This window comes from Carcharhinus amblyrhynchos, chromosome 25 (genome assembly GCF_965287045.1).
Source record: "Carcharhinus amblyrhynchos chromosome 25, sCarAmb.v2.hapA, whole genome shotgun sequence".
NCBI lineage: Eukaryota > Metazoa > Chordata > Chondrichthyes > Carcharhiniformes > Carcharhinidae > Carcharhinus > Carcharhinus amblyrhynchos.
In genome coordinates, this window is record NC_137348.1 from 23,103,888 (window position 1) to 23,131,472 (window position 27,585).

General features: G+C 40.4%; 1 protein-coding gene across 8 annotated transcripts in view; it reads right to left on the bottom strand.

Annotated features, from left to right (window-relative positions):
- rabgap1 (RAB GTPase activating protein 1) overlaps positions 1-27,585 on the bottom strand; it is a 199,773-nt gene that overhangs the window by 26,887 nt on the left and 145,301 nt on the right. For all 8 annotated transcript variants that reach the window (XM_080212509.1, XM_080212504.1, XM_080212506.1 and 5 more), the window contains 6 exons: positions 24,159-24,272; positions 19,194-19,268; positions 10,932-11,057; positions 7,989-8,132; positions 821-862; positions 67-195 (listed from right to left, as the gene is read on the bottom strand). In XM_080212509.1, the coding sequence (XP_080068635.1) occupies positions 67-195; positions 821-862; positions 7,989-8,132; positions 10,932-11,057; positions 19,194-19,268; positions 24,159-24,272 (630 nt within the window). The remainder of the gene's footprint in view (positions 1-66; positions 196-820; positions 863-7,988; positions 8,133-10,931; positions 11,058-19,193; positions 19,269-24,158; positions 24,273-27,585) is intronic.

Genomic DNA, 27,585 nt, shown 5'->3' on the forward strand with positions numbered 1-27,585 from the left:
TAGTTACATCCCTGCCCTTATTTTTACTGAACACTTAGCAGCTGTTAGATGTATATAGATGATTACCTTCATGCTACAAGCCAGCTCCATCAGCCTTTTAGCATTTTCCTCAGAGCGATACCTTTTAGGAAGCTGGACACGGAAAAACTTTAAGGCCCCTTCAAAGTCTGTTAACAGAAGATCATCTTTTGAGGTCTGCAGAAAAAAACGTTAACAGTTTTTAGTGCTAGCTGAACAAGTCTGTGGAATTAACAATCAGCAGTCAGTAAAATCTTGGCAATTAAGGCTTCCTGCTCACTGTTAGAAGATATTAAATCTGTGCCAATACATAGCCCAGATCGCTGCTACTCATTCTAATCAGATTCTTTCATTAAATCAGGCCACCCTCACGTCAGCTGAAACACTGGGCATGATTATATTGAAAGAATGCAAAACAGCCTTTTCTGGTGGGAAGCAGCAACAACATTACCAAGTTTCGTGCACAAATTATAAGTGGTATTTCAAAAATAATACAACAGAAATAACAAATTGAATTATTCCCAAAACGTGCTCAAGTGAAATCCAAAAACTCTGAAATAACAAATGCCTATTACAATATGAAGTGTTCAATTTGAGGTGCAACTCCTTCATTTACATTCAAAGTTCACTATAGTAATGTTAGATTAATCCTGAGATTAATGGTGATTTACACCCAAATTAATTTTTGTATATTAATAAACTTTAAAAAATTTACAGTTCTACTTTCAGTGGAGTTAAGCAATGATAACCATAAACATCATTTAAACAACACCGAATATTTAAGAGAAGTGGTGAGGCTTACCTTCAGTAAAGCAAGTGCAACATTGAAGATAACACTTATGCCCTTAAAAAAGTAACAAAAGTTTAGGTAAGTTTATACAAGAAAACATTTTTGAATTATTACAAATTAATTTTTCAACAAACTATACACTTATGCAAACCATTTCAGGAAAAAAATAACCTTCTACTGTTAACTTCTGATTTAATTTTAAATGCTCAGGAGCTCAAAATAAGCTAGCTTAACAAAATATTAACTGACCTGCCATTTCTATGTAAAAGCAAATGCATTTTACTTTTCATGCTGAAAGCTGAAGATTGACTGTCTGGTGAGAACAGAGCAGCACAATGGTCCACTGTGTTAGACCAAAGTGGAACTATAGCAACAATTTTGAGAAGACGGCCTTAAGTTCAACAGTATTTCCATTTGCATCTCTTAATTCACAGATTGGCATTTCCAAAATTACAGACAACAATGCTTGTTAAATCCAAACAGATGTAGGACCATGACTGTGTAGGCCAAGGTTTCTAATAGTGACTGTGTTCAAATGTTGATGCACTACGAGTCGGTTAAAATGCATTTCAGAGACCCTAAGCTTTTTTATGAAAGGGACTTTTGTTCAGTTCCACACAAGACGTGATTAACATCGTTTATTACAATGCATACAATTGCCAATTTTGACCATGTTATTCTTGGGGAAAAATGTAACTGTAAAGGAGCAGTCAAGATTATTATACAAAGATGCTCTTTCAACTATTATGGTATTTCATACAGACAAGCAAAAGAAATTCATTTATTGGAAAGACATGCATACTGGCCATGCTATTTTTAAAGTAAAGGTGTTTGGATCAGGAACATGCAACTTATTTTCTTTTGAGGAGATGGGGAATTGTATGTTTTACTTGATGAAGCACACAGCATTTCAACATAAAGTTCCTGATCTGAACATCTGGGATTTAATAAAAAGGGTTGACATCCAGATGAATATTTGCATAGGAATTATTTTCTAAAAGAAAATGAAAAATTAGATTAAAGGCTTGATTATTTTTAAAAATGAAAAGAAAATGACAAATGAGATAATATTATTCTGCCAACTGAGATTCATTCCATTTCTGCTGTGTCAACATGGTGTGGCCAATTGTATTTTGAATTTTTCCAACCCAACTGAAATGACTACTTCAATTTACTTTGAATCTTTCATCATAGTTTATCCTCTTTATAGTTGTCATCATTCATGCAACTCCTTTGCATCATACAATACATTAACTCTCCCTCTGTCGCACAGTTTCAAATGCAATCTGACCAGTGCGTTCCAAAGTTTCAGCAAAGATTCTGCTTATTCACTGTTCTTGCCAAATACCTTAGCATTGTACAGTATTTGTCTTTTGTTTTCCAAATTGCCTCTCTACATTGTTTGCCTACAAAATAATTTCAAAAGCAATTCATTTGTTACGAGGCACTTTGGGGGCACCCCGAGGGCATGAAGGTTCCATAAAGCCTTTTAAAAAATAACAAGGCCACCAGTCCCTTTCCTGGTCGTTATGTCTACTTTTCTGTTTTATTTGTATACCCTAGTTACAGTTAATTTATTCTGATTGGACAAAGCCTCGGCATTTTCATCATGTTTCTGGTTTTTGATCATTGCCCAGAAATTCCTCTTCAAATTGTGCACACATGCATGGACAGTGGTTAAATAGCCGCCAAAACTGAAAGCTCACACGTGAATAACTACAAAGACAAGCTGACAAAGAGTGAAAAACAAAGAGTCTTCAGGGAAGGAAGAAATGGGGGGAAGAAAAATCAAAAGTGTTGAACACACCATCTATTACCAAAGCACAGTAAATACTTTACGTTGTTTATTCATGTTTTATGTTGGAACATGCTGAATTTATAGCTGTGCTAGTTGTACAGTTGGCCATTCATACTTGCCGATCTATGCTGCCATGCAATGTCCCAAACTTAAAATCCCCAATCCTCACATTTAAATGGTAGTATTGTTGCGAGCAAAATTACATTGATATCTTTCTTCATTGCCCTGGTTACACTGTAGAATTCAAGCCGTGCAGTTCCAAGATTTGGATTTTTTTTCTACATGCTATGCATTCAAGTTATTTGGATGGTTGGAATGGGATTAGTGGATACTCATTAAGTTGGATAGGAGGAGAGAGCAGCAGCAAGTGAGGCAGTCAAAATTGGGACAAGGAGAATTCAGTAGCAGACCCAGCTACAGTTTCTATGAATGAAATGAATTTTCACTTTGTGATCCTTTTAACAAATTAAGGATGACCTAGTTATATTAGAATTCACCTCAATCAACACCAACGTGAAATTTAAAACTGAGCTGGTTCTAAGGAAATTGGCACTGACTATCGAAATGAGCTACAGTCTAAAAGGCCCTTCAATACCAGTATAAATGATTATAATAAAGACCAAAAGATTCCATTCAATTTAAGTTGGTGAAAAGCAAAGCATTAGCCCACAGTCTTTACTGAACTGTAATTACTCAAAAGCAAAACCTCTCACTGGCAATGGACATCAATCTATGCTGAAATCCTGCATGTGTGGGAGTGTGTTCAAAATTTCTGGTAGTCATATTAAATCTTTCTCTTACCCCATCATAAAGCTTGGGCAGTGGTTGCGGGTGGGGGTCTATGAACTTAATAGAGCAGACAAGTGAACTAGAACAAACTCTCAATTAGTTGATGAATATCATTCTCATTGGATAAATAAAGAAGATTTTTTAAGCAGTAGTACGATCCTTAAAGACCGGTTCTTTTTTATTTAATAACTATCTTTGGTTTCGGCTAGTTTGGAGCTGAAGTGATCACGATGTAATCTCTGGAAAGGGCCACTCCTCCTTTACTGAAATCATATTTTAGCTGGTATTCCAGGTACCTAAATTTAAAAAGAAATTATAGCCTGGAAGTGAGGTCTGGTTGACAAAAGTCAACTATGTCAAACAGATTATCGCTATTTAAACATGACCGGTGATCACAACACTAATAAACATACAAAGCCCTAGGATTCATAATGTATCTGATCATTCCAGGTTGGTTGTCCTAAACAGCACCACCATGTGGCTAATATAAAAGTATAACTATTTTTGCGATTAAATAGCAGTTTGACGAGGGATGATTCCATAGTGTTGTTTCCTAATGTTCTTCTATTGCTGTACTTCAGGAAGAGATATATTGTATTGGCACAACTCCCAAATACAGAAATGACCAACTTTTCATTTCTTGTATCTAAATATGCAATTGCGCTAAGTCTAACCTTGCAAGCAGGTTTGCTTTGTATTAAGGGGCACTGTATGCAACTTCTTTCACAAAGAACAATTTAAATGTTGACAATATTTTGTTGGAGGAAAATGGAAGTACAGCATGCAAGTCATTGTCATCAATTCTCAGCCTGCCTTTCTCTGCTTTCCTGAGTATCCTTTGGATAAACATTACATACTAAGGTATGCAAGATTCTTAAGGCATAAACACATTGAACATGTTTTTCTTGGTCAAGAATGACAGCAAGAAGCAGTGGATGAAGATCCAAAAAGGGAAAGTTAACAAATCAGATATTATTTCAAGGGAAAGATTCTGCTCCTCTATCTGATGGAGACTTTTGCATTCTCCTTACTCTCTCTTGTGAAGATCTTCCACTGTGTCTCAATGTTACCCAGCCTCAGCAATGATTCAAATCTGTTGAAGAGAGCCAGTTGGAAACTGTTCGCTATGTCCTTGTCCTTTAGTTCCTCCACTGCAAATGGCTATTGTGACTTTGTGGTTGTTGCCTTCTTCGGCTTCAGGTGGATCTTGCCAAGTGGTGGTCCAATCCTACATCAGCACCTCAAAATGTTTGACATGCTTTAGGACTGTCCTTCACCTGCAATCTTGTTTGGCCTGTTACCCCTGGCTATCTCCATGTCTTTTTGTGGTTGTCCTTGTGTTTCAGAAAGGATATTCCCAACACTGAGCCTATTGCTGTTGCAAGAGGCCAGCAAACGTTTGCCGCCAGCAGATCTTTATGCTCAGGGACATCACACAGCAGAGCTTAGATAATTGGAAGCTATTTATCAATGTAATTGATTTCAAACAGGCTATTGACAGCATCCCATGTCATTTTGGTACATTGTTAGACAATATGGCATCCCAGAAAGGCACATTAGCATCTCCAGGGGCTTATAGTGTGAATGCAACAGCTGCATTAAGACAACCACATGAACCATGGATCCTTTTAACATCATTACAGGTGTACGGAAAGACTGCATAATCTCCCCATTCCTTATCCTCTTGGATATCGATTTCAAAATGGGGAAGGTGATGTGGGTGCAGACTCTGACATCTTGTGGCAACAACACGGGTTGATGGGCCTAGATTTAGCAGATTACATCACTTTTCTGGGTGAAAAATTACATGACACGACTACCATTCTTCAGGAGTACTGGCACCAAGGTTGGTCTACAACAATGATGACTGGATGACATCTATAAAATTCTGACAGGACTAGACAGGGTAGATGTAGCAAAGATGTCCCCGATGATGGGTAAACCTTTTAGGAGTTTAAATTTATTTATTAATGTCACAAGTAGGCTTACATTAATTTACTGCAATTTAAGTTATTATGAAAATCCCCTCTTGAAGCAAGGCACTGACCAGATTCAAAAAAAACAATCTTGTAGATTCCTAGTTTTCAACTATATTAAGTTGTATTTCAGTATCCATTTCAAGTGTAATTGTTCTCAACTTTCTCCTCTTGTACTTGGGAACAATGGAACTGATGTGGTTGATATAAGTCTCAAGCACAGGATATAAAGTATATACTACAGAAATTGCAAAGATTGCTAATCTGCTGGAACCACAATTTGTGGCCAGAATCAGTTATAGCAGGTTGGGAGAATCACCTCTAAGTGAGCTGAAGACTACAGCCACATAGCTGCTGATTTCACCCAACGGTGCCAAGCGGTTTCTGACATACAGATAGAGTGACCCTCTTGTTGAGCCACTTGTTTAGAAACGAAGAAAATCAAAAGGGTAGGCCACTTGGCCCCTCAAACCTACTCCACTATTCATTATGATAATAGTAGATCATCCAACTCAATACGTTGATCCCACTGCCCCAGAGCGAGATCTAACTCAATCTCTAAAATGTACAGTGTTTTGGCCTTAACTGCATTCAGTGGTAGTGAAAACCACAGGCTTATCACTCTCTGGGTGAAGAAATTTCTCCTCATCTCAGGCCTAGGGTGGCACAGTGGCTAGTGCTGGTGCCTCACAGTGCCAGGCACCCAGGTACGATTCCCAGCTTGGGTCACAGTCTGCACGGAGTCTGTGTGGGTTTCCTCCAGGTGCTCCGATTTCCACCCACAGTCTGAAAGATATGCTGGAGTGTGACAACTTGGGGATTTTCATAATAACTTAATTGCAGTAAATTAATGTAAGCCTACTTGTGACATTAATAAATAAATTTAAACTCCTAAAAGGTTTACCCATATCCTTAGACTATGACTGCTGGTTCTAGACACCCCCATCATCGGGGACATCTTTCCTACATCTACCCTGTCTAGTCTTGTCAGAATTTTATAGGTTTTTATGAGATGTCCCCATATTTTTCTGAACTCCAGCGAATATAATTCTAACTGACTAAATCACTTACACACCTCAGTCCTGACATCCCAGGAATCAGTCTGGTAAATCTGCTTTGCATTCCCTGTATAAGAACATCCTTTGTCACATAAGGAGACCAAAATTGCACACAATATTTCAGGTGTGGTCTCACTGAGGCCCTGTATAATTGAATCAAGAGATCTCTGCTTTTGTACTCGAATCCTCTCACTATGAAGGTCAACATACAACACAACATTTGCCTTCTGTACAGCCTGCTGCATCTGCATGTTTACCTTCAGCAGCTGATGTACAAGGACACCCAGGTCTCATTGCGCATTCTCCTCTTGATTTACAGGCATTCAGATAATGATCTATCTTCCTGTTTTTGCTACCAATGTGAACAACCTCACATCTATCAACATTATATTGCACCTGCCATTCATTTGCCTACTCATTCAGCTTGTCCAAATCACACTGAAGCAGCTCTGCATCCTCTGCACAGCTTCCCCTCCCACCCAGCTTTTTGTCACCTGCAAATCCCTCATCTAAATCATTAATATATATATTGCGAATACTTGGGGTCCCTGCACTGATGCCTGCAGCACCCCACTAATCAATGCCTGCCATTTGGGAAATTACCTGTTTATTCCTACTGTTTCCTGTTTGCCAGCCAGTTTCTATACATGTCAATTTACCCCCAATGCTGTGCATTTTAATTTTACATCTCTTACGTGGAACTTTGTTGAAAGCTTTCTGAAAGACCAAATAAACTGCATCCACTGGATCCCCTTCATCAAGTCTACTACTTAGGGTTAGGGTTAGGGTTAGAATTCCAGTAGACTTATCAAGCATGATTTCCCTTTCATAAGTTCACGCTGACTCAGTCCAATTCTATCACTGTATTCCAAGTGCTCTGCTGCAAAATCTTTGATAATGGACTCTAGAATATTCCGTATTTTTGACGTCAGACAGACTGGTCTATAATTCCTTGTTTTCTCTCTACTTCCTTCTTTAAATTGTGGGGCTACATTAGCTACCCTTCAATCTGTAGGATTACCAATGCATCCACCATTTCTAGCACCATTTTAAATACTTTGGGATGTAGATCATCAGCCCCTGGGGATTTATCAGCCTTCAATCCCATCAATTTCCTCAAGACCATTTCTCTACTAAAACTGATTTCCTTCAGTTCCTCCTTCTGACTAAACCCTGTGGTCTCCAACATTTCTGATATGCTATTTGTATCATCCCTTGTGAAGGCAGAACCAAAATATGTCTTTAGTTGGTCAATCATTTCTCTGTTGGTCAATCATTTCTCTGATCCCATTATAAATTTTAAATCAATCACAATCTTCTGGGTGCTCATACAGTGAAGTTTTAGTTTCATTTTTTAATGCAGCACAAACACAAAAGAAAAGAAAACAAGTATTAAATTAGGAATAGAGACAAATGAAAAAGAAAATCGTATCTTTTGTATAACTTAACATCTAACTCGAGCCCTGTTGTGGTTTTTACAACCTCGTCAATAATTATTTTAAATTAACCTTGATATTCCAAGGGTACAATTATTTCCACTTCAAAATAAACACACTTACCTCACAGAGCAGCAAGTCAATGATGTGGAAGACCATATAGAGTGGGAACTTAGCAGTGAACAGAGTGAGAAACCATTGAGAGGCATACATGTGTGCTTCAAGACTGATGTTTAAAAAGTGATTGTACAAATCTGGAATGTACTCCTGAAAGTAAAAACAACATTTGTCAGCAGCACAAGAGAAGACTGATCACTCACTCTCAGGTGTAGCGGTGATGATTCTTGAAGTTAAGGTGCACCCATTACACATGCCAAGAATAGGAATATTAAAGTTACTTGTCTTTTAACAGCCCATTAAGTCATAAGTTATGAATTCTGTAAAATCATCTTAATCGACTGTTTTTGTTGGTATTATTGTCATCAGTCACACTGTGCTATGTGAATTGCACAGCAATTTTTTATTTTTACGCAAGAAAAAAAGATGGAGACATCGACAACTTCAGAATGTCCCAAAATGTTTTATATCCAATGCAGCACCTTTGAAATGTCGTCATTGTTATAAGGAAACAAAATACCCAATTTGTGCACAGCAAGACTCCATAAACAGCAATAAGACAATAACCAAATTACAGAACATATTACACTAACAAAAGTAAATACCCCTCCCAAGTTACAATGGAAAACGTAGTAAAAGGCTGAAAAATTATAAACTGGCAGCAGGACATGAAACGGACACCACAAAAACCGATTTAGTCAAATTGCTGCCCAAGTTCATCACGTTGAGGGTTACTAACTACAATCTCCTTGAATAAGGAATATCCTCAGAACCATTAAGTGACAAACAAACAAACAAAGAGCATCTGAGTTGCTGAACAAAAATTAGTTGCCAGATGTCATTTTGGGAATCTGTGGAATTCAAATCTGTTTTTTCAACCTGATGCAAACCCCTGAAAACTGCTTTTTGTTTAAGGTTGTGTTGTGGAATAATTAATCATTTAATGGCCAAATACCTCTTCTTTCAAACAGACAACGAAGGAAGGATCCATTATACTGTGCCTATTATATGCTTATCCTTGACAGGGCCACTTCTCTTAAGTGGTGTATTGGCATGAGAACCAAAAGGTTTATTACATTGTTATGCACGTGGAACAGCATCTAAAAACCAATAAAAAGTTTCAGCAGATGGAATCAAGAAAGGATTGGAATTGATTCTGCTACTTTGCTTTGAAGATCACACCGGATTCAGAATAATCCTCAACCTCTGAAACTTGAACAACAGGGCAAAAAGAACAAGATGCTTTCCCTACTCACCATCTTTTACGCAGTTTGCCTATTTGTTCATCAACAATCTTAAGGAGACCTACTTTAACCAGGAGAAAATGTCATAGAAGGAATTACGTTTTCAAATGGCCACTTATCTACACCCAATTCAAATTTCTGCCCTTTAGTATCTGCTCTATACCCAAATTTTTTTTATAATGCATCACTAGGTTGTTTAGTTAAGCTCTATTGGCAAAATTCCTGTCAGTTATCTCAATTTACATTCTGCTTTTCCAGAAAAAAAACTTGTGTTATTGTTATTCTGAGGTCACTTGAAACCTTTTCAAAAACATGTGAGTCTGTTATAACTTCTTAGATCAAAACACACAATGCACTGTTTAAATAACCAGGTCAAATCTATTCACGTACTGAATTAAATAAACGAGTTGCGTGGAAAATATTTCACTGCACTGAAAATAGTCCGCTAGAAACCCATTTAAACGCTGCTTTTAGGGAATCTGAGTTTACGGAAAATATGGCGATACATCTACGATGGGCAACAGAAACTTGTAATTAATAACAACGTTACATTGTCTGCTGACTACTTGTATAATTTTCATTAAAATCAATCTATTTTAAGCAGCACTTTGAATGCAGGTTCCATTGAGCCAATAATTGGGAATTGATCCATTTATATTGTGTGAGAGATCTAATAATTATAGTATGAAAATGCCAAGGAAAACAAAGGTCACCAACTGCCTTGCTTTCCAAAGGTAAAATTGAATTCAGAAATCATTAACACTGAGCCTTATAACTACTTATATTTTTGGCAAATACTTCAGTGGTTTAAAAGGTTAATCATACTCTAGAAAGAGGGATATTTGGCAAATTACATAATGTGGTATTTACCTGTCTATATCTTACTAACAAAACAAAATGCCACTATACCCTTCAAGGAGATGAACTTGAGACAGAGTGGGTAGCATCCCTGCTTCGGAGCCAGAAGCTCCAGGTTCATGTCCCATTCCAAGACATAATGGCCAAGGAAGGTACATTCATAATGTGGCCAAAAACGTTGACTGTCAATCCGCAAATCCTTCCAACACAGGCCAGTGGCAGGCAGTGAGAGCAGGAAAGGCTGCTGCTGGTCAGCCATGCGATAGAAAGAAAATTGGAGCCTCTACCATCACTGATCATAGTTCTGGGCTACAATATGCACATAGAACGGCATGTTGTTACAGCAACCCGGACTCCTAGGAGCTGCCTGGCTCAGTTTGATCAGTCTGATGTGAACAGCACATGGTTCACTCCCCGTTCTGGTTGCAGTGGATTTGGGACCTGGCTCTGGGTCCTACCTATGCTGTGACTGAGACGATCATTCCTCAGCGCTCAGAACAGACTTTTCTATTTTCCTCTCCTTTCCCACTGAGCAATTCTGTGGGCAAGCGAATGCTGTAGTTTCCCAACATGGTAGTGGTATGGGTTTACACTGTTTCCAACATTACTCTACAAAACCACATCTACCAACTTTGACTCTTTTAAAAGCTCACATCAGTTCAAATAAATTTAGCACCACATTGCTCAGACTTTATTCTGATGACGCAAAGTCAAAAATTATACATTTCCAATACAAAATAAACATTGCATAATCCAGATTCTCCCAACAAGTCCACTAAACATCGATAGTTCAACCTGTACATTTCCTCCCATAATGGTGACTTAGGGTAGAGTATCTTATTTTTACCTGCATCAGTCTTTCCAGCTGATAGAACTTGCAATGCAAGTCTTCAAAATTTTGTTTAAAAAGTTCCCTGAGTCCATAATCAAACATGATCTTGACCAGAACACTAAATGCTTGCTCTTCGGGCATCTGAAATGATATGAATTGAAACTGTTAGGAAAAAAGTCAGTTATCGTAGATTTCTTTGTCAAAATACTTTGCATTGCTTAAAAAATGTGACAAAGATGATCACAAACATGAAAGTTTTTTCCTACATACAAGAAAACTATGGCTTCCTATTGCCAACCCCTCCCTCTATATTGGGCCAAGTTGCTTCTTGAACTACTTTAAAAACTCTCATCTTTCATCAAATTTTAGAAACTTAGCTCTAGTACAAAGGCTCAATTGAAATATGATTACTTGCTTGATATGTCAACTTAACCACAGTCAGGATGGTAAAGATCTCTGATTGTACCAAGAATTAAGTTCATTAAAACATACTGCACAACCAAATTGGACATCACATTAGAATGTTCTCTGATGGTTTATCTGGTAAAATTCATTGTTTTGTATGGAATGCAGCCACAGATACAGAGTTCAATTCTTGGTCAGTGCTGTAAATGGTTGATTTTAGCTGGGGGACTGGGACGCAGAAGTGGCAATTCAGCAGGCCTATTGAAGTAGGATTGTGTGCTTTTTGTGAAGGAGTCAAAGAAGAGAAACTCAGATGGGGATTCTCCACATGACTCCTTTTGTTGCAACTGGTAGCAGACAGCTAAGAGCACACTGCCAGTAGCTAGGGAAAATGCCACCTATTTCATTCACCCTGTCAGGCAATGAGAATTTTATGTTCTAGTGGACAGGTTGAGGAAAAAAAGAAATAGCAAAGAGTCAATATGGGCAAGGTTTGACATGGTATCAAAGTACGAGATGTATCAACATGGAAAAATATATGTTTTGAAGGTTAAAACCTCTTTTCTCAGTGTTCAGACAATTGAGCATGCATCAAGTCCCAACTTAAAGCTGTGGATGCATTCTTGAAATTAAATGAATCACAATTTCACATTAAACCAACATAAAAGCTATAGTTAGATTCTATAATAAGTATCTTCATCAGAAAAAAAAATTATCCCACATAAGCTGGGATACTTTACATTGCTAAATTCCTTTATTGGGAAATGAAATATCTTTTAAAATAAAATTTAAAAATATAAAAGAATTACATTAATTTTCTTACAGTACCTCCCATTTGCTGCCCATTCTGTTTCCCAAGTCTCCCAATCACTTGCCACACATCCCATTTTCTTACCTTCTTGGTCATTCAAGACCTTTCCTCCCACTGGTCTGCTATCATTCCCAACCCAGCCTCTTATTGCCAATGTTCTGACTTGCAGCCCCTCCTGATTGTTCCTGAGGAGCAGTATCCAGAGGCAGCGATTTTTGGGCGTGTGAAGAGGCAGCATAAAAGGTAAATTTTTCTTTTTTTTTAATTGTTTATTTCTAATTTAAGTCGCGAGTTTTTCAGCGGTTTTTTTTAAATTAGTTAGAAACCGGAAGTCGTCACTAGGACGCTTACCGGTAGTTGTAGTTTTTTTTTCGGGTTTATAAGCACTTACCTCCGTGAACCGGCCTCATTGTTCCTGAGGAGCAGTATCCAGAGGCAGCGATTTTTTGGGCGTGTGAAGAGGCAGCATAAAAGGTAAATTTTTCTGTTTTTTTTTGTTTAACTGTTTATTTCTAATTTAAGTCGCGAGTTTTTCGGCGTTTTTTAAATTAGTTAGAAACCGGAAGTCGTCACTAGGACGCTTACCGGTAGTTGTAGTTTTTTTTTGAGCCCCTAATCCTATAAATTAGCGCAGAGAGGATACCCGATCCTCTACACTGGTAGAGAATCCCACCCTCCCACCTCCTCTAACCTAAATTATAAGTGTGGGAAAGTGTTTTTTTTGTTTTTTTTTGCTGGTAATTGTTTCAGGGATGGCAGTTCAGGCAGTGTGCTGCATCTCCTGTGGGATGTATGTGGTGAGGGACTCCAGTAGTGTTTCAGGGGATTTTACTTGTAAGAAGTATGTTAGATTGAAGCTTCTGGAGGAGCGTGTAAAGGAGCTGGAGGGGGAATTAGAGGAACTCCGCATAATTCGGGAGGCAGAGGAGGACACAGATAGGAGTTATAAGGAGATAGTCACTCCTAGAAATCAGTCTTGGGTCACTGCCAAGAGGAGGGGAAAGAGGCAAGTGGGGGGAAAATCCCCTGGGGCTGTTCCCCTCCAAAATAGGTTTTCGGTCCTGGAGGCTTCAGTTGAGGAGGAATCAACTGGGGATAGCCAAAGGGAGCAGGTCTCTGGGGGTGAGCCTATTGAAAAAGCTCAGGTGGTTAGGGGATGCAAAAGATTGGGTCTCGTGATTGGGGACTCCACAGTCAAGGGGACGGATAGGAGAGTCAGTAGTAATGGTAGGGACTCAGGGCTGGTGTGTTGCCTACCAGGGGCTGGGGTCCGGGATGTATCTGAGAGGATATTCAAGACTCTTAGGGGAGAGGGAGATCAACCCTAAGTTATAATTCATGTGGGGACACATGACATAGGGAAGCTAAGGGAAGGGGATATTAAGCAGAGATTCATGGAGTTGGGGTGGAAACTAAAGGCCAAATCAGACAGAGTGGTTATCTCTGGACTCTTGCCTGTGCCAAGGGATAGTTTAGAGAGGAATAGAGAGAGGGAAAGTTTGAACTTGTGGCTGAGGGGATGGTGTAGGAGGGAGGGGTTCAAGTACTTGAGCAATTGGGGCTCATTCTGGGCAAGGTGGGACCTCTATAAGAGTGATGGTTTACACCTGAACCAGAGGGGAACAAATATCCTGGGGGGTAAATTTGTGAAGGCTATGCGGGGTGGTTTAAACTGATTCAGAGGGGGGGTGGGATCCTGAGTAGAGGGGGTGAAAGTGAGGGGGGCATAGTTGGGGACTGCAATGCACAGCATTGTGGGGGTGGGGCGGAGCAGGGTTTGAAAAGCGTATACTTTAATGCGAGGAGTATTCGCAATAAAGTGGATGAACTTGCAGCGTGGATCAGTACCTGGGACTTTGATGTTGTGGCCATTTCAGAGACATGGATAGAGCAGGGTCAGGAATGGATGTTGCCGGTCCCGGGGTACAAATGCTTTAGTCGGAGTAGAGAAGGAGGTAGAAGGGGGGGTGGGGTAGCATTATTGGTCAAGGACTGTATTACAGTGTCAGAGAGGAAGTTTGATGAGGACTTGTCTGTTGAGGTAGTATGGGCGGAGATTAGAAATAGGAGAGGAGAGGTCACCCTGCTGGGAGTCTTTTATAGACCTCCAAAAAGTTCTAGAGAGGTTGAGGAAAGGATTGCGGAGGCGATCCTGGTTAGGAGTGAAAGTAATAGGGTAATTGTTATGGGGGATTTTAACTTTACTAATATTGATTGGAATTGCTATAGCTCTAGCTCGTTAGAGGGGTCAGTTTTTGTTCAAAGTGTGCAGGAAGGTTTTTTGACTCAGTATGTTGATAGGCCAACTAGAGGTGAGGCTATATTGGATTTGGTGCTGGGTAATGAGCCAGACCAGGTGCTAGACTTGGAAGTTGGTGTGCATTTTGGTGATAGTGACCACAATTCGGTTACGTTCACCTTAGTGATGGATAGGGATAGGCATGAACCTCGGGTAAGTAGTTTTAGCTGGGGGAAGGGTAATTATGAGGCTATTAGGAGAGAATTAGGAAGCATAGGTTGGACTATGAGATTACAGGGACTGGGAACGTCCGAAATGTGGAGTTTTTTCAAGGAACAGCTACTGCGGGTCTGTAATAGTTATGTCCCTGTCAGGCAAGGAGGATTTGGTAGGGCTAGGGAACCGTGGTGTACTAAAAAAATTGATTCGTTGGTTAGGAAGAAAAAGGAGGCTTATGTTCGGATGAGGCTTGAGGGCTCACGTAGTGCATTAGAAAGCTTTAGATTGGCTAGGAGGGAGTTGAAGAGGGAGTTAAGAAGGGCTAAAAGAGGACATGAGATGACTTTGGCTGATAGGATTAAGGAGAATCCTAAGGTGTTCTATAGGTATGTCAAGAACAGAAGGTTGGTTAGGGCAAGATTAGGGCCAGTTATAGACAGTAGAGGGAAGTTGTGTGTGGAACCGGAAGAGATTGGAGAGGCATTGAACCAATATTTCTCTTTGGTGTTCACGCAGGGGGACATGAATGTAGTTGTGGAGGACACTGGGGTGCAGGGGTGTAAAATACAAAGTATTGCAGTTGAAATCGGGGATGTGCTGGATATTCTAGAGGGCTTGAAAATAGATAAGTCCCCTGGTCCGGATGGGATTTACCCTAGGATTCTCTGGGAGGCTAGAGAGGTGATTGCAGAGCCTCTGGCTCTGATCTTCAGGTCATCGTTGGTCTCTGGTATAGTACCGGAAGATTGGAGGACAGCGAATGTTGTCCCATTGTTTAAGAAGGGGAACAGAGACTTCCCCGGGAATTATAGACCAGTGAGTCTAACTTCTGTTGTGGGCAAGGTTTTAGAAAGAATTATTAGGGATAGGATTTATAGTTATCTGGAGAGTAATGAATTGATTAGAGATAGTCAGCATGGTTTTGTAGCAGGTAGGTCGTGCCTTACTAACCTTATTGAGTTCTTTGAGAAAGTGACCAAAGAGGTGGATAGGGGTAAGGCAGTTGACGTGGTATATATGGATTTTAGTAAGGCGTTTGATAAGGTTCACCATGGTGGGCTTCTGCAGAAAATGCAGATGTATAGGATTGGGGGTAATCTAGGTACTTGGATCAGGAATTGGCTGGCAGATAGGAGACAGAGGGTGGTGGTTGATGGTGAATATTCGTCATGGAGTTCGGTTACAAGCGGTGTGCCTCAGGGATCTGTTTTGGGGCCACTGCTGTTTGTAATTTTTATTAATGATCTGGATGAGGGTATAGTTGGGTGGATTAGTAAGTTTGCTGATGACACCAAAGTCGGTGGTGTGGTAGATTGTGAGGAAGGGTGTCATAGTTTGCAGGGTGACTTAGATAGGTTGCAGAGCTGGGCCGCGAGGTGGCGGATGGAGTTTAATGTGGAGAAGTGTGAGGTAATTCATTTCGGTAGGAGTAACAGATGTGTTCAGTATAGGGCTAACGGGAGGACTTTGAATAGTGTGGAGGAGCAGAGGGATCTAGGTGTATGTGTACATAGATCCCTGAAGGTTGGGAATCAAGTAGATAAGGTAGTTAAGAAGGCATACGGTGTCTTGGCGTTTATTGGTAGGGGGATTGAATTTAGGAGTCGCAGCGTCATGTTGCAACTGTACACAACTCTGGTGCGGCCGCACTTGGAGTACTGTGTGCAGTTCTGGTCCCCACATTACAGGAAGGACGTTGAGGCTTTGGAGAGGGTGCAGAGGAGGTTTACCAGGATGTTGCCTGGTATGGAGGGGAGGTCATATGAGGAGAGACTGAGGGATTTGGGGTTGTTTTCGCTGGAAAGGAGGAGGCTAAGAGGGGATCTTATTGAAACATATAAGATGATTAGAGGTTTAGATAGGGTGGATAGTGATAGCCTTTTTCCTCGGATGGCGAATGCTAGCATGAGGGGGCATGGCTTTAAATTAAGGGGTGGTAGTTATAGGATGGATGTCAGGGGTAGGTTCTTTACCCAGAGGGTGGTGAGGGATTGGAATGCCCTGCCTGCTGCGGTTGTAAATGCGCCTAGTTTGGGGGCGTTTAAGAGATCTATGGATAGGTTTATGGACGAAAAGGGATTGGTTTAGATTTGTGGGTCAGTGTTTTTTTTTAAAAAAACTGGTCGGCGCAACATCGTGGGCCGAAGGGCCTGTTCTGCGCTGTAATGTTCGATGTTCCTGCCTCCTAACCCACATTCTCGCCAATCCTCGCTCTCACTGAACCGCCCACTCCCTGACTCTCCTGGTCACTGCTTCAACCTCCTGAACCTGCCTTCTCATTCAAGGTCCAGATTCAATCTGGTGATTGGCGCAGAAGTGCAGTGCTGGGGCTCTTATTATTGAAATAAAAACAAAGTGCTGGAAATTCTCAGCAGGTCTGGCAGCATTTATGGAGTGAGAAACTGAGTTAATGTTTTGAGTCCACATGATTCCTCCAGAAGCTGCTTCTTCTGCTTCTCATCTTGAGAGCCCTCTCACAGCAAAGATTCGGGAGAGGGAAGTGTCGAGTGGGAGCATTAAAAAAAACTTTTGTAACTGCCCCAGTTCCAAATTTCTGCACCATCGGGTCCTACACTTTCACAACTATGGTGATCTGTTTCAGATCAGATCTGAATCTTGAATGGGAAAGCAGATTCAGGAGAAAGATGTCATGAGCAGGCAAGTTGGGGAGGAGGCAAGTTGCGAGTGCAAGGATTGGCGAGTGGATGAGCCAGGAGGCACCAGAAGCTACAAGTCGAAGGATTGGGGGAAATAGAAAGGATCAGGGAGTCGGGAGGCTGCTCCAAGACAAGGTCACATGGCCCTATGTTGGACTGATGGGAAATGACTTTAAAATAAATCTCACCATCCTAAACTGACCCGTTAACGACTGACTTAGAGCAAAACAAGGTTGAACAGGGCAGTTTTAAATGGGGACTTATTACACACGCATTCAAGCTATATTTTTGCTGTTAGCATTTCTATCTAAACTTTTCCATTAATTTTGCTTTGAAATCACAAAATACTTCTTATTCTCTATTATATCTGAAGCAGGTACATAAAGGTAGTATTAGGCAACACAAATGTTTGAATAACTCAACTTTCTATAACTTCTTAGCACAGTTTTCTAAATTTAATGGCAAGTTATTTCTACTCTTCGGGTCTTAGCTACCTTGCTGTTGAATACGATAGCATCTTCTGTAATACATTTGCACATCTATCTGTTAGACATGCACAAATCATTGGAAGTTTAAATTTCACGTAAATGTTCAATAAGTAACCTGCTACCAACAAACTCCTGAAGTGGACAAAGGAGTTCTGCAGCAATGGTCAAGTTGCATCTTCCATTTAATACAAAGAAGATACTTTTTTTTATTCATTCATGGGACATGGGTGTCACTGGTTGCTCAGCATTTATTGCCCACCCCTAGTTGCCCTTGATAAGGTGGTGGTGAGCTGCCTTCTTGAATCACTGCAGTCTAAATGCTATGGGTTGACCCACAATGCTGTTAGGGAGGGAATTACAGGATTTTGGCAGAAGGAATGGCAACAGATTTCCAAGTCAAGATGGTGAGTGACTTGGAGGGGACTTGCAGGTGGTGGTGTTCCCATGTACCTGCTGCCCCTTTCCTTCTAGAAGGAAGTGATCGTGGCTTTGCAAGATGCTAAGGATATTTGGTGAATTGCTGCAGTGCATCTTGTAGATTGTGCACACTGCTGCTACTGAATGTCAGTAGCGGAGGGAATGGATGTGGTGGGATTCAAGAAGGCTGCTTTGTTCTAGATGGTGTCAAGCTTCTTGAGTGTTGTTGGAGCTGCACCCATCCAGGCAAGTGGGAAGTATTCCATCACACTCTTGGTGTGTGCTTTGTAGATGGTGGACAGGCTCTGGGGAGTCAGGAGGTGAGTTACCTGCCGCAGTATTCCTAGCTTCTGATCTGCTCCAGCTCTTTGTGCTGCACTATCATCTTTAAAAACAGTGATAAAAATCCTTTCTTAAACTAATCTTTGAAAACAAGTACTTCTATAAACCTTAGAATTCCAGAATAAACACATTCATTTTCTGTTGAACAGAATTACACCCTTGTGCTGTGCAACTGGCAAATAAGGTTGGCTAGCTAAGAATGACTTGTCTAAGGAAATAACTTTCTTTACAACATGCAAAACTTGGACATTTTAAAATAAATGCTCAGCAAACTCTGCTTTAAATTTTGAGCCATTTAAACTGACTATTTTTAACAAATTCAAAATGCTTAAGCCACCATCCTCATTTCAACTGAACTTTTCTTTATTACAGCACTGCACAAAGAATATTAAGAATGTTTTGTAATATTCTATATTAAGAAATGCTTAGCAGCCTTCAAAACAATTTTACTGGGAAACTTGCATGCAATACAAAATATTTCCATAAGGTGGCACATAACACTGAACCATTTCAAGCTATCATAAAAACACTGAATATTTCAAGTACGGTAGGGGCTTGCTCCGTCCACTCTGTGCATTGGCCTGGTATTGCAGTATCTCCGGGAATGGTGCACCCCCTCCTTTCTGGGGACATTCTCAAACTTCAAAAACAGCTCTCAAGTACAGTAACTGCTAGACCTACAAAATAATGCATACTCACATGCAAAAGAAGTACAGCAGCAAGGAAGGACTGGCCTTGACAATAACCAATCTCTTCATCATAAACTGAATAGGCCTGGATAAAAATACAATTCATCTTTTGAGTATTCTGTGACATTTAATGATATAAGATTCACACAGAACAAAATTAATTTTCTGGTGTCAAGTGCAAGGAAACGCCATTATAAATGGTATGCTGTAGCAAAATTAACTAATACTTAACATGTGTAGCTTTGTCTTTACGCTTAGCTTACATAGTTTAAGAAAAAGAAACTTAAATATCAAAACAGAGTACACAAAGTTATATCATGGAGTTGATATATTAGCATGGATACAGGACAGTTTAACAGAAAGGAAGCAGAGAGTAGGGTTAAACGGGGCATTTTTTTGACTGGGAGTGTAACTTCTTTTATGTTGATTTATTGGTGTCAGAAGTAGGCTTACATTAACACTGCAATGAAGTTATTATGAAAATTCCCAAGTCACCACACTCCAGAACAAGTTTGGGTACATTGGGGGAAAATTTAGCACTACCAATGCACCTAATCAACATGTCTTTCGGACTGTGGGAAGAAACCCACATGGAGAACATGTAGACTCCACACAGACAGTGACCCAAGCCGGGAACTGGCATGGGGATTAGAGTACAAGAATAACTCATCTTGCTTCAACTGCACAGAGCTTCGATGGGACCACATCGAGAATACTGTGCAGTTTTTTTGGTCCATTAGGGAACAGGGATATGGAGAGCAGAAGTGCAGCCAAAATTCAACGTCACCCAGGATGGTACTGAATGGCAGAGGAGGCTCATTTATAGTCCACATTTGGTCCATTTCTGCACTGATTTCTTGTGTTGTCCTAAAATGGGTGATGTGTATCCACTTTAATAGTTAAATATGATTATGAAATAGCAGTGTCTCTGCGAAAGCCAATTTTCAAAAAAAAATTAGACAGGCAGTAACAAACACCATTATAGTAATCAAAGTTATTCAGACATATAGCTACCTCCCTTACTGTCATGCTAACTCAATACTACTAAATCACATTAAACAAAATTGCTTCTAAATCTCCATTGTATTTTTAAGTTTCTTTGCACATTAATAGTAATTAATGTAGACTGTTCTACAGTTTAGTCCCCTCACATTGATTTTCTAATATATTTTTGTCTGCTTCTTAATACCTGTTGTCCACTGTTTAGTGAGATGCATATTACAAAAACTCACTTTTGACAAGTCAAATTACTATCTCCAAAGTCAGCCAGTTAACTGTCAGGAGGCTGACTTACATGGCACAGATCAATTTCTGACTCTTATGAAGCATCAGATGTATAACTGTTTCAGCTATCATAAGTCCAATTTGAATCCTATATGTTATAAACCTCCACTAAACTAAGTCTGGGGAGAAAGAAAACAGTGATTCTTGAGCTAAACTGCGAAATCAAAGCTCAGAGAACTGCAGTGGCTTTCACTGGAGGGAAAGAAATGAGACAACATGATTTTGATCTAATCCTTTGTACATTCGTCTCTGGGGCTCTGCCAGTGTCTGTATATTTGAACACACTGACAAATGCAAATATCGCTTTGCCAATGACCCAAAGAATGCATAACTATCTCTGCATGACACTTAAATAACTTAGCCTAGTGGAGAAGTTCTAGCAGACCAGCTTAACAGATTCTTAGCTGTGATTTCTTCCGCCATTCACGAAAAGTCCCTTTTTGACTTGAATTAGGAAAGGTATCTGATCAAAGATGCTTAATACTGGATGCAAGATCATACAGACACTCAAGCGTGTTTGCCTTTGTGAAGACTGTAAAGGAAGAGCCTTTCTTTGAGAGTTAATGTTGATTGGGTAAATTACAGCTATGCTGTGGAATGAATGTAGTTTTTGCTTGTTCTTCCCCAAGGAAAACATTTTAAATTAATAAAATTCTTGGGTCAAACATTTTAATTTAATTGAGAAATAATGAAAATTGGATGTCCAGTGATTCTTTACATTTTCTCTTACTAAAAAAGGATTAAATTAATTTTACTCCATGTAATGCAGCATCGATTACCCAGGCTTTTTAAGCAGAAAAAGAAAATAATTTATTTTGCCATTCTACACAAATTCAATTAGATATTTCAAAAGGGCAGTTATTAGAACACATTTTCAGAGATACCACATCCCAGCTTTCCATTTTGTCGTGAGCAACAATATCGATAACTGGACACTCACCTACATGAGCAACCACTTGAAGAAGGCCCACCATCTCTTTTCAAGAGATGGAGAATTAACATGGACTTGCCCATAATTGGAGAATAGACTTTAAAGTTAGGTTACCCTCATAATACAGAAATTCAGTACATTTCAACATCTTTCATCTAACAGTGTCACATCAATAAAAAAAAATTGCTCTGGGTAAAGATCCTGCACCAAATTAACAGCGCAACCAGGTACAGTGCTCTTTTGTCAAAGTAGCACCTCACCACACTTCCTGCTGGGGCTGGTTTAATAATCTATATGCTACATCATCACATTGATGTTTACAGCTACCAACTACAAAACTAAAATGAACCCAGTGAAGCTATCACCATATATGCTGAGCCAGCAATCTTGCACCAACTACTATTTCCTGTGAGACAAACCACAAACATTGGTAATACTCCAGTTTTAGCTGAATCATCAGATTCCATCAGGAACCTGCAACCCAATCTGAGAGACCAGTTTGCTGTACAGCAATGTTAACTTGAATGTAAAGTTATTTTCTAGTTCCCAAGAACTTCTCAAAGACAACAGTAACTTATATCAATAGTGCTTGAAAGGTCCTAAGTGCTACACAAAAACATTATAAAATGAAGCATCACACCGAGCCTTGGAGAGACATTAGCTCAGGTGACCAAAGGTCGGACGGTAATTTTAAGCAGTGTCTTAAAGTAGGAAAATAAAGCTGAGAATGTGGGGAGGGAGTTCCAAGGCAAGAGTGGTGCTTAAATTAATATGATTGTAAATAAGAATTTTAGCAGATATTTTAGTGTAAAGAAAATTGGTTCCAATATATTGATTTTTATGTCATAGAAGATGACTTGAAATTTCACATTTCTATCCTGGCTATTGATTTCAATAGTATTTCGTTCATGGGTCTCTAAGGAATCAAATTCAATTTAGTAACTGATTACATTTCCCAATTGACTTTAATTGCATTTTGTGTCATATCTACTCATCTTGTTCATTTTCATTCCTTTATATCCTAGTCAGCTACTTTGGCTGCAAAATTATGTGTGTTTATTTTTTGAACAATCGCTAAAGTAATGAAAGTAGAATCACAGAATAGAATCCTTCCACTGCAGGAGGAGGCCATTCAGCCCAGCGAGCCTACACCGACAACAATCCCACCCAGGCCCTACCCCAGTAACCCCATGCATTTACCCTGCCAGCCCTGAAACTAACAAGAAATTTTAACATGGTCAATCCACCTTACCTGCATATCTTTGGAGCGTAGAAGAATATTTCTAAAATTGAGTACTGGCAATTAAGTGTTTACTTTTAGTAATGAATGTGCTTCATTAAATTATTTAGAACCATTTGTTTCTGAAAAAAACTGTAGTAACCTCTCCATAAAACGCAAATGTATCCACGACCTTGTTAGGTAAATAAGACTGGCTTTGAACTCTTTAGCTGGTAGATTACTATACTTACTGTTAATTGGTTCCAGTCAATTTAGCGCATTTTCTTAATGATTTTTGACAATTTATGTTTGAACAGAATGTCGCTACAGATAAAATAGCTCTAAGCAACTCGGAAAAAGACTGCACATCCATTCTTCTTCAACAAGAAACAGAAACGTCTCTTGGTACCCCCTTTTACCTAAATCGTAATGGTATGACTGCATAACTTGATCATTGCAGTTGGGATTGCAATGAGTAATGCTGATGTGCTTGCACTATGCTTGAGTCAGAAAAAGAACAAAATTCCCCTTTGGAATCACAGAATCCCTACAGTGCAGAAAAAAGCCATTCGGCCAATTGAGCCTGCATCGACAACAATCCTACCCAGGCCCTATCCACTTAACCCATGTATTCACCCTGCTAATTCTCCCCGACACGAAATGGGAACTTGAGCATGGACATCTAACCAGCATATCTTTGGACTGTGGGAGGTAATTGGAGCACTCAGAGGAAACCCATGCAGACATGGGGAGAATGTGCAAACTCCACACAGTTACTCAGCGCTGGAATTGAACCCAGAGAAAAGAGTTTCCTTGATTTTTTTTTTAAACTGGAATGCCCTTTGTTAAAGGCACCTCAATCTTTTAAAAGCTGAATTTGCTGGTGGGTGTGCTGTGCCAGCTTGTTGTCGTGGGACCTGCTCCTTGGATTTTTTTTTGACAGTAGAATCATAGAACCCTACAGTGCAGAAAGAGGCCCTTTGGCCCATCGAGTCTGCACCGACCACAATCCCACCCAGGCCCTACCCCATATCCTTACACATTTACCCACTAATCCCTCTAACCTAAGTGACACTAAGGACATAATTTTAGCATGGCCAATCAACCTAACCCACACATATTTGGACTGTGGGAGGAAACCGGAGGAGACCCACGCAGATACGAGGAGAATGTGCAAACTCCACACAGACAGTGACCCGAGCCGGCAATCAAACTCAGGTCCCTGGAGCTGAGAAGCAGCAGTGCTAACCACTCTGCTACTGTGCCACCCCAGTGTCTAAAAACATGGCAGGAAAAGTTGGCAGTCAGCAACGAAGGATCCTTCACTTTTCCTGCACGAGTCGACAGTTAGACACAAAGAAAATCAGTAAATTCTGCCCTGATAATACAAGATTATTCCAGACTTTCTCCTTGATATTCCAACTGACATTATAAAATCTACTCTGTGAAAATAAATAGGTGCAAGGAAATGACTAGTTTTTGCAACAGAACTAATTTAAACATGTATCAAAAATAGCACTAAAATACTGACAAAATGTTACCTTGCATATCTTGTACAATGAATCCTGACCATCTCCACCAGTGTCCTTAAAATAATCATGTGCTGGGAAAGTTCGATTGATGTCCCTGGTGATTGCACTATCCTGGGGAGATTCCTGTTTCCAAAAATAAAATTGCACATCATTATGGCTCAAAACATGTGACAAAACACGTATTTGAACAGGGCACATATTCAATAATTATGAACATGGACAATGCCAGATTAATTCATAGAATGGAATAGAATAGAATCCCTACATTTTGGAAGGAGACCATTCAGCTCATCAGGCCTGCACCGACAATAATCCCACCCAGGCACCATCCCCGTAATCCACACATTAACTCTGCTAATCCCCCAACAATACTAAGGGGCAATTTAGCATGGCCAAACAACCTAACCCGCACATCTTTGGACTGTGGAAGGAAATCAGACCACTCAAAGGAAAGCCACGAACTCCACACAGACAGTGGCCCGAGGCCAGAATTGAAGCCGAATCCCTGGCATTGTTAGGCAGCAGTGCTAACCATTGTGTCACCATGCTACCCGTCATTCACAGTGGTTAGTATTGCTGTCTCTCACTGCCAGGGATCCAGGTTCAATTCCCAGCTTGGGTCACTTTCTGCGTGCAGTCTGTACATTCTCCCCATGTTTGCTCTGGGTGCCCTGGTTTCCTCCCATAATCCAAAAGATGCGCTGGTTAGAAGCTAAATTCTCCCTTAGTGTAACTGAACAGGCACCAGAGTGTGGCAACTAGGGGATTTTCACAGTAGCTTCATTGCAGTGTTAATGTAAGCGTACTTGTAACATTAATAAATAAATTTTAAGCTTTACTGCAACGTGCTACTGCAGTGGATTAATATACTGTTCTTTCACCTCAGGAGGCATGTTAAATTCACCAACTATGGCTGGAATTCTCCGGCCTCACCTGCGGCTGGGATTCTCCAGTCCCGCTGTGGTGAATGCAGATTTGACTGAGGGCCAAATTCTCCATTTTGGCTGGGAGTGATGGCAGCCAACAAATGCAAAGTGCAGATTCTCTACGGATTGTCAATAGGTTTAAGTAGCATGAGTTTATGAAGCATCAAAGTGGTTTCCAGGAGAACTCCTGAGCATAAACAGCCCATATTGTATTATTATACTGCCAACTCCATGAATGTTACTGTGCTGATACCAACAGCACAACTGTCTGGTACTGCATAAATAAGACATTAAAAGTGCTGCTTCAATCAAACCCTCAGTTTTCCTCCAAAGCTTTCAGCACCAACGCACGTCAGGGCAACAATACTTGAAGTGCAATGGTTCTCAACAACCAAAACCACTGTACTGAATCCATGTAGTTCCCTTAATCTCCACTGTTGCACACATTTACATATTGCAGAGACTTTGTATCCACCTAGTTACACTGAAGTTGGACCCCAACTTGAACGTCCATTTGAAATATTCAGAGCCCGCCCAGTGTAAGTGTTGTCTTGTAAAGTTGTGAAATATAATTAAGTAACAATAACATAGAACATTACAGCACAGTACAGGCCCTTCAGCCCTCGATGTTGCGCTGACCAGTGGAACCAATCTAATGACCCTCTAACCTAAACTATTCCAATGTTATCCGTATGCCTATCCACTGACTATTTGAATGCCCTTAAAGTTGGTGAGGCCACAACTGCTGCAGGCAGGGCATTCCACACCCTTACTACCCTCTTAGTAAAGAACCTACCTCTGACATCCGTCCTATAATTACCACCCCTTAATTTAAAGCTATGTCCCCTTGTGTTTGCCATCACCATCCGAGGTAAAAGGCTCTCACTGTCCACCCTATCCAATCCTTTGATCATCTTGTATGCCTCAATCAGGTCACCTTGTAACCTTCTTCTCTGTAATGAAAATAACCTTAAGTCCCTCAGCCTTTCCTCATAAGACCTTCCCACCATACCAGGCAACATCCTGGTAAACCTCCTCTGCACCCTTTCCAATGCCTCCACATCTTTCTTACAATGCGGCGACCAGAACTGTACACTATACTCCAAGTGCGGATGCACCAGAGTTTTGTACAGTTGTAACATGGCCTCACGGCTCTGAAATTCAATCCCTCTACCAATAAAAGCTAACAACCTTATCAACCTGGGTGCCAACTTTCAGGGAGCTATGCACATGTACCCCGAGATCTCTCTGCTTGACAACACTACTAAGAGTTCTTCCATTAGCCCTATATTCTGTACTCCTGTTACTCTTACCAAAGTGAATCACCTCACACTTTTCCATATTAAACTCCATCTGCCACCTCTCGGCCCAGCTCTGCAGCTTATCTATGCCCCTCTACAAACTGTAACATCCATCCTCACTGTCTACAACTCCTCCAACTTTGGTGTCGTCAGCAAATTTACTAACCCATCCTTCTACACCCTCATCTAGGTCATTTATAAAAACGATAACAGCAGTGGCCCCAAAACAGATCCTTGAGGTACACTTGTAACTGAACTCCAGGTTGAATATTTCCCATCAACCGCCACCCTTTGTCTTCTGTCAGCTAGCCAATTCCTGATCCAAACTGCTAAATCACCCTCAATCCCATGCATCTGCATTTTCTGCAATAGCCTACCATGGGGAACCTTATCAACCGCTTTGCTAAAATCTATATACACCACATCAACTGCCTTACCCTTATCCACCTCTTTGGTCGCCTTTTCAAAAAACTCAATAAGGTTTGTGAGGCACGACCTACCCTTCACAAAACCGTGTTGACTATCCCTAATCAATTTATTTCCCTCTAGATGATTATAAATCCTATCCCTTATAATTCTTTCCAAAACTTTGTCCACAACAGAAGGAAGGTTCACTGGTCTATAATTCCCAGGATGGTCTCTACTCCCCTTCTTGAACAAGGGGACAACATTTGCTATCCTCCAGTCTTTCGGCACTATACCTGAAGCCAATGACGACATGAAGATCAAAGCCAAAGGCTCTGCAATCTCCTCCCTAGCCTCCCAGAGAATCCTAGGGTAAATCCCATCTGGCCCAGGGGACTTATCTATTTTCATACTCTCAAGAATTGCCAACACCTCCTCCTTACATACCTCAATCCCGTCTAGTCTACCTGGTATCGCAGTATTCTCCTCGACTATACTGACATTTTCCTGCGTGAATACTGACGAAAAATACTCATTCAGTGCCTATCTCTTCAGGCTCCACGCACAACTTCCCACTGCTGTCTCTGACTGGCCCTAATCTTGCCCTAACCAATCTTTTATTCTTGACATACCTGTAGAAAGCTTTAGGATTTTCCTTGATCCTATCCACCAAAGTCTTCTCATGTCCTCTTCTAGCTCTTCTTAACTCTCTCTTTAGCTCCTTCCTGGCTAATTTATAACTCTCCAGTGCCCTAACTGAGCCTTCATGTCTCATCTTTGAATAAGCCTCCTTCTTCCTCTTCA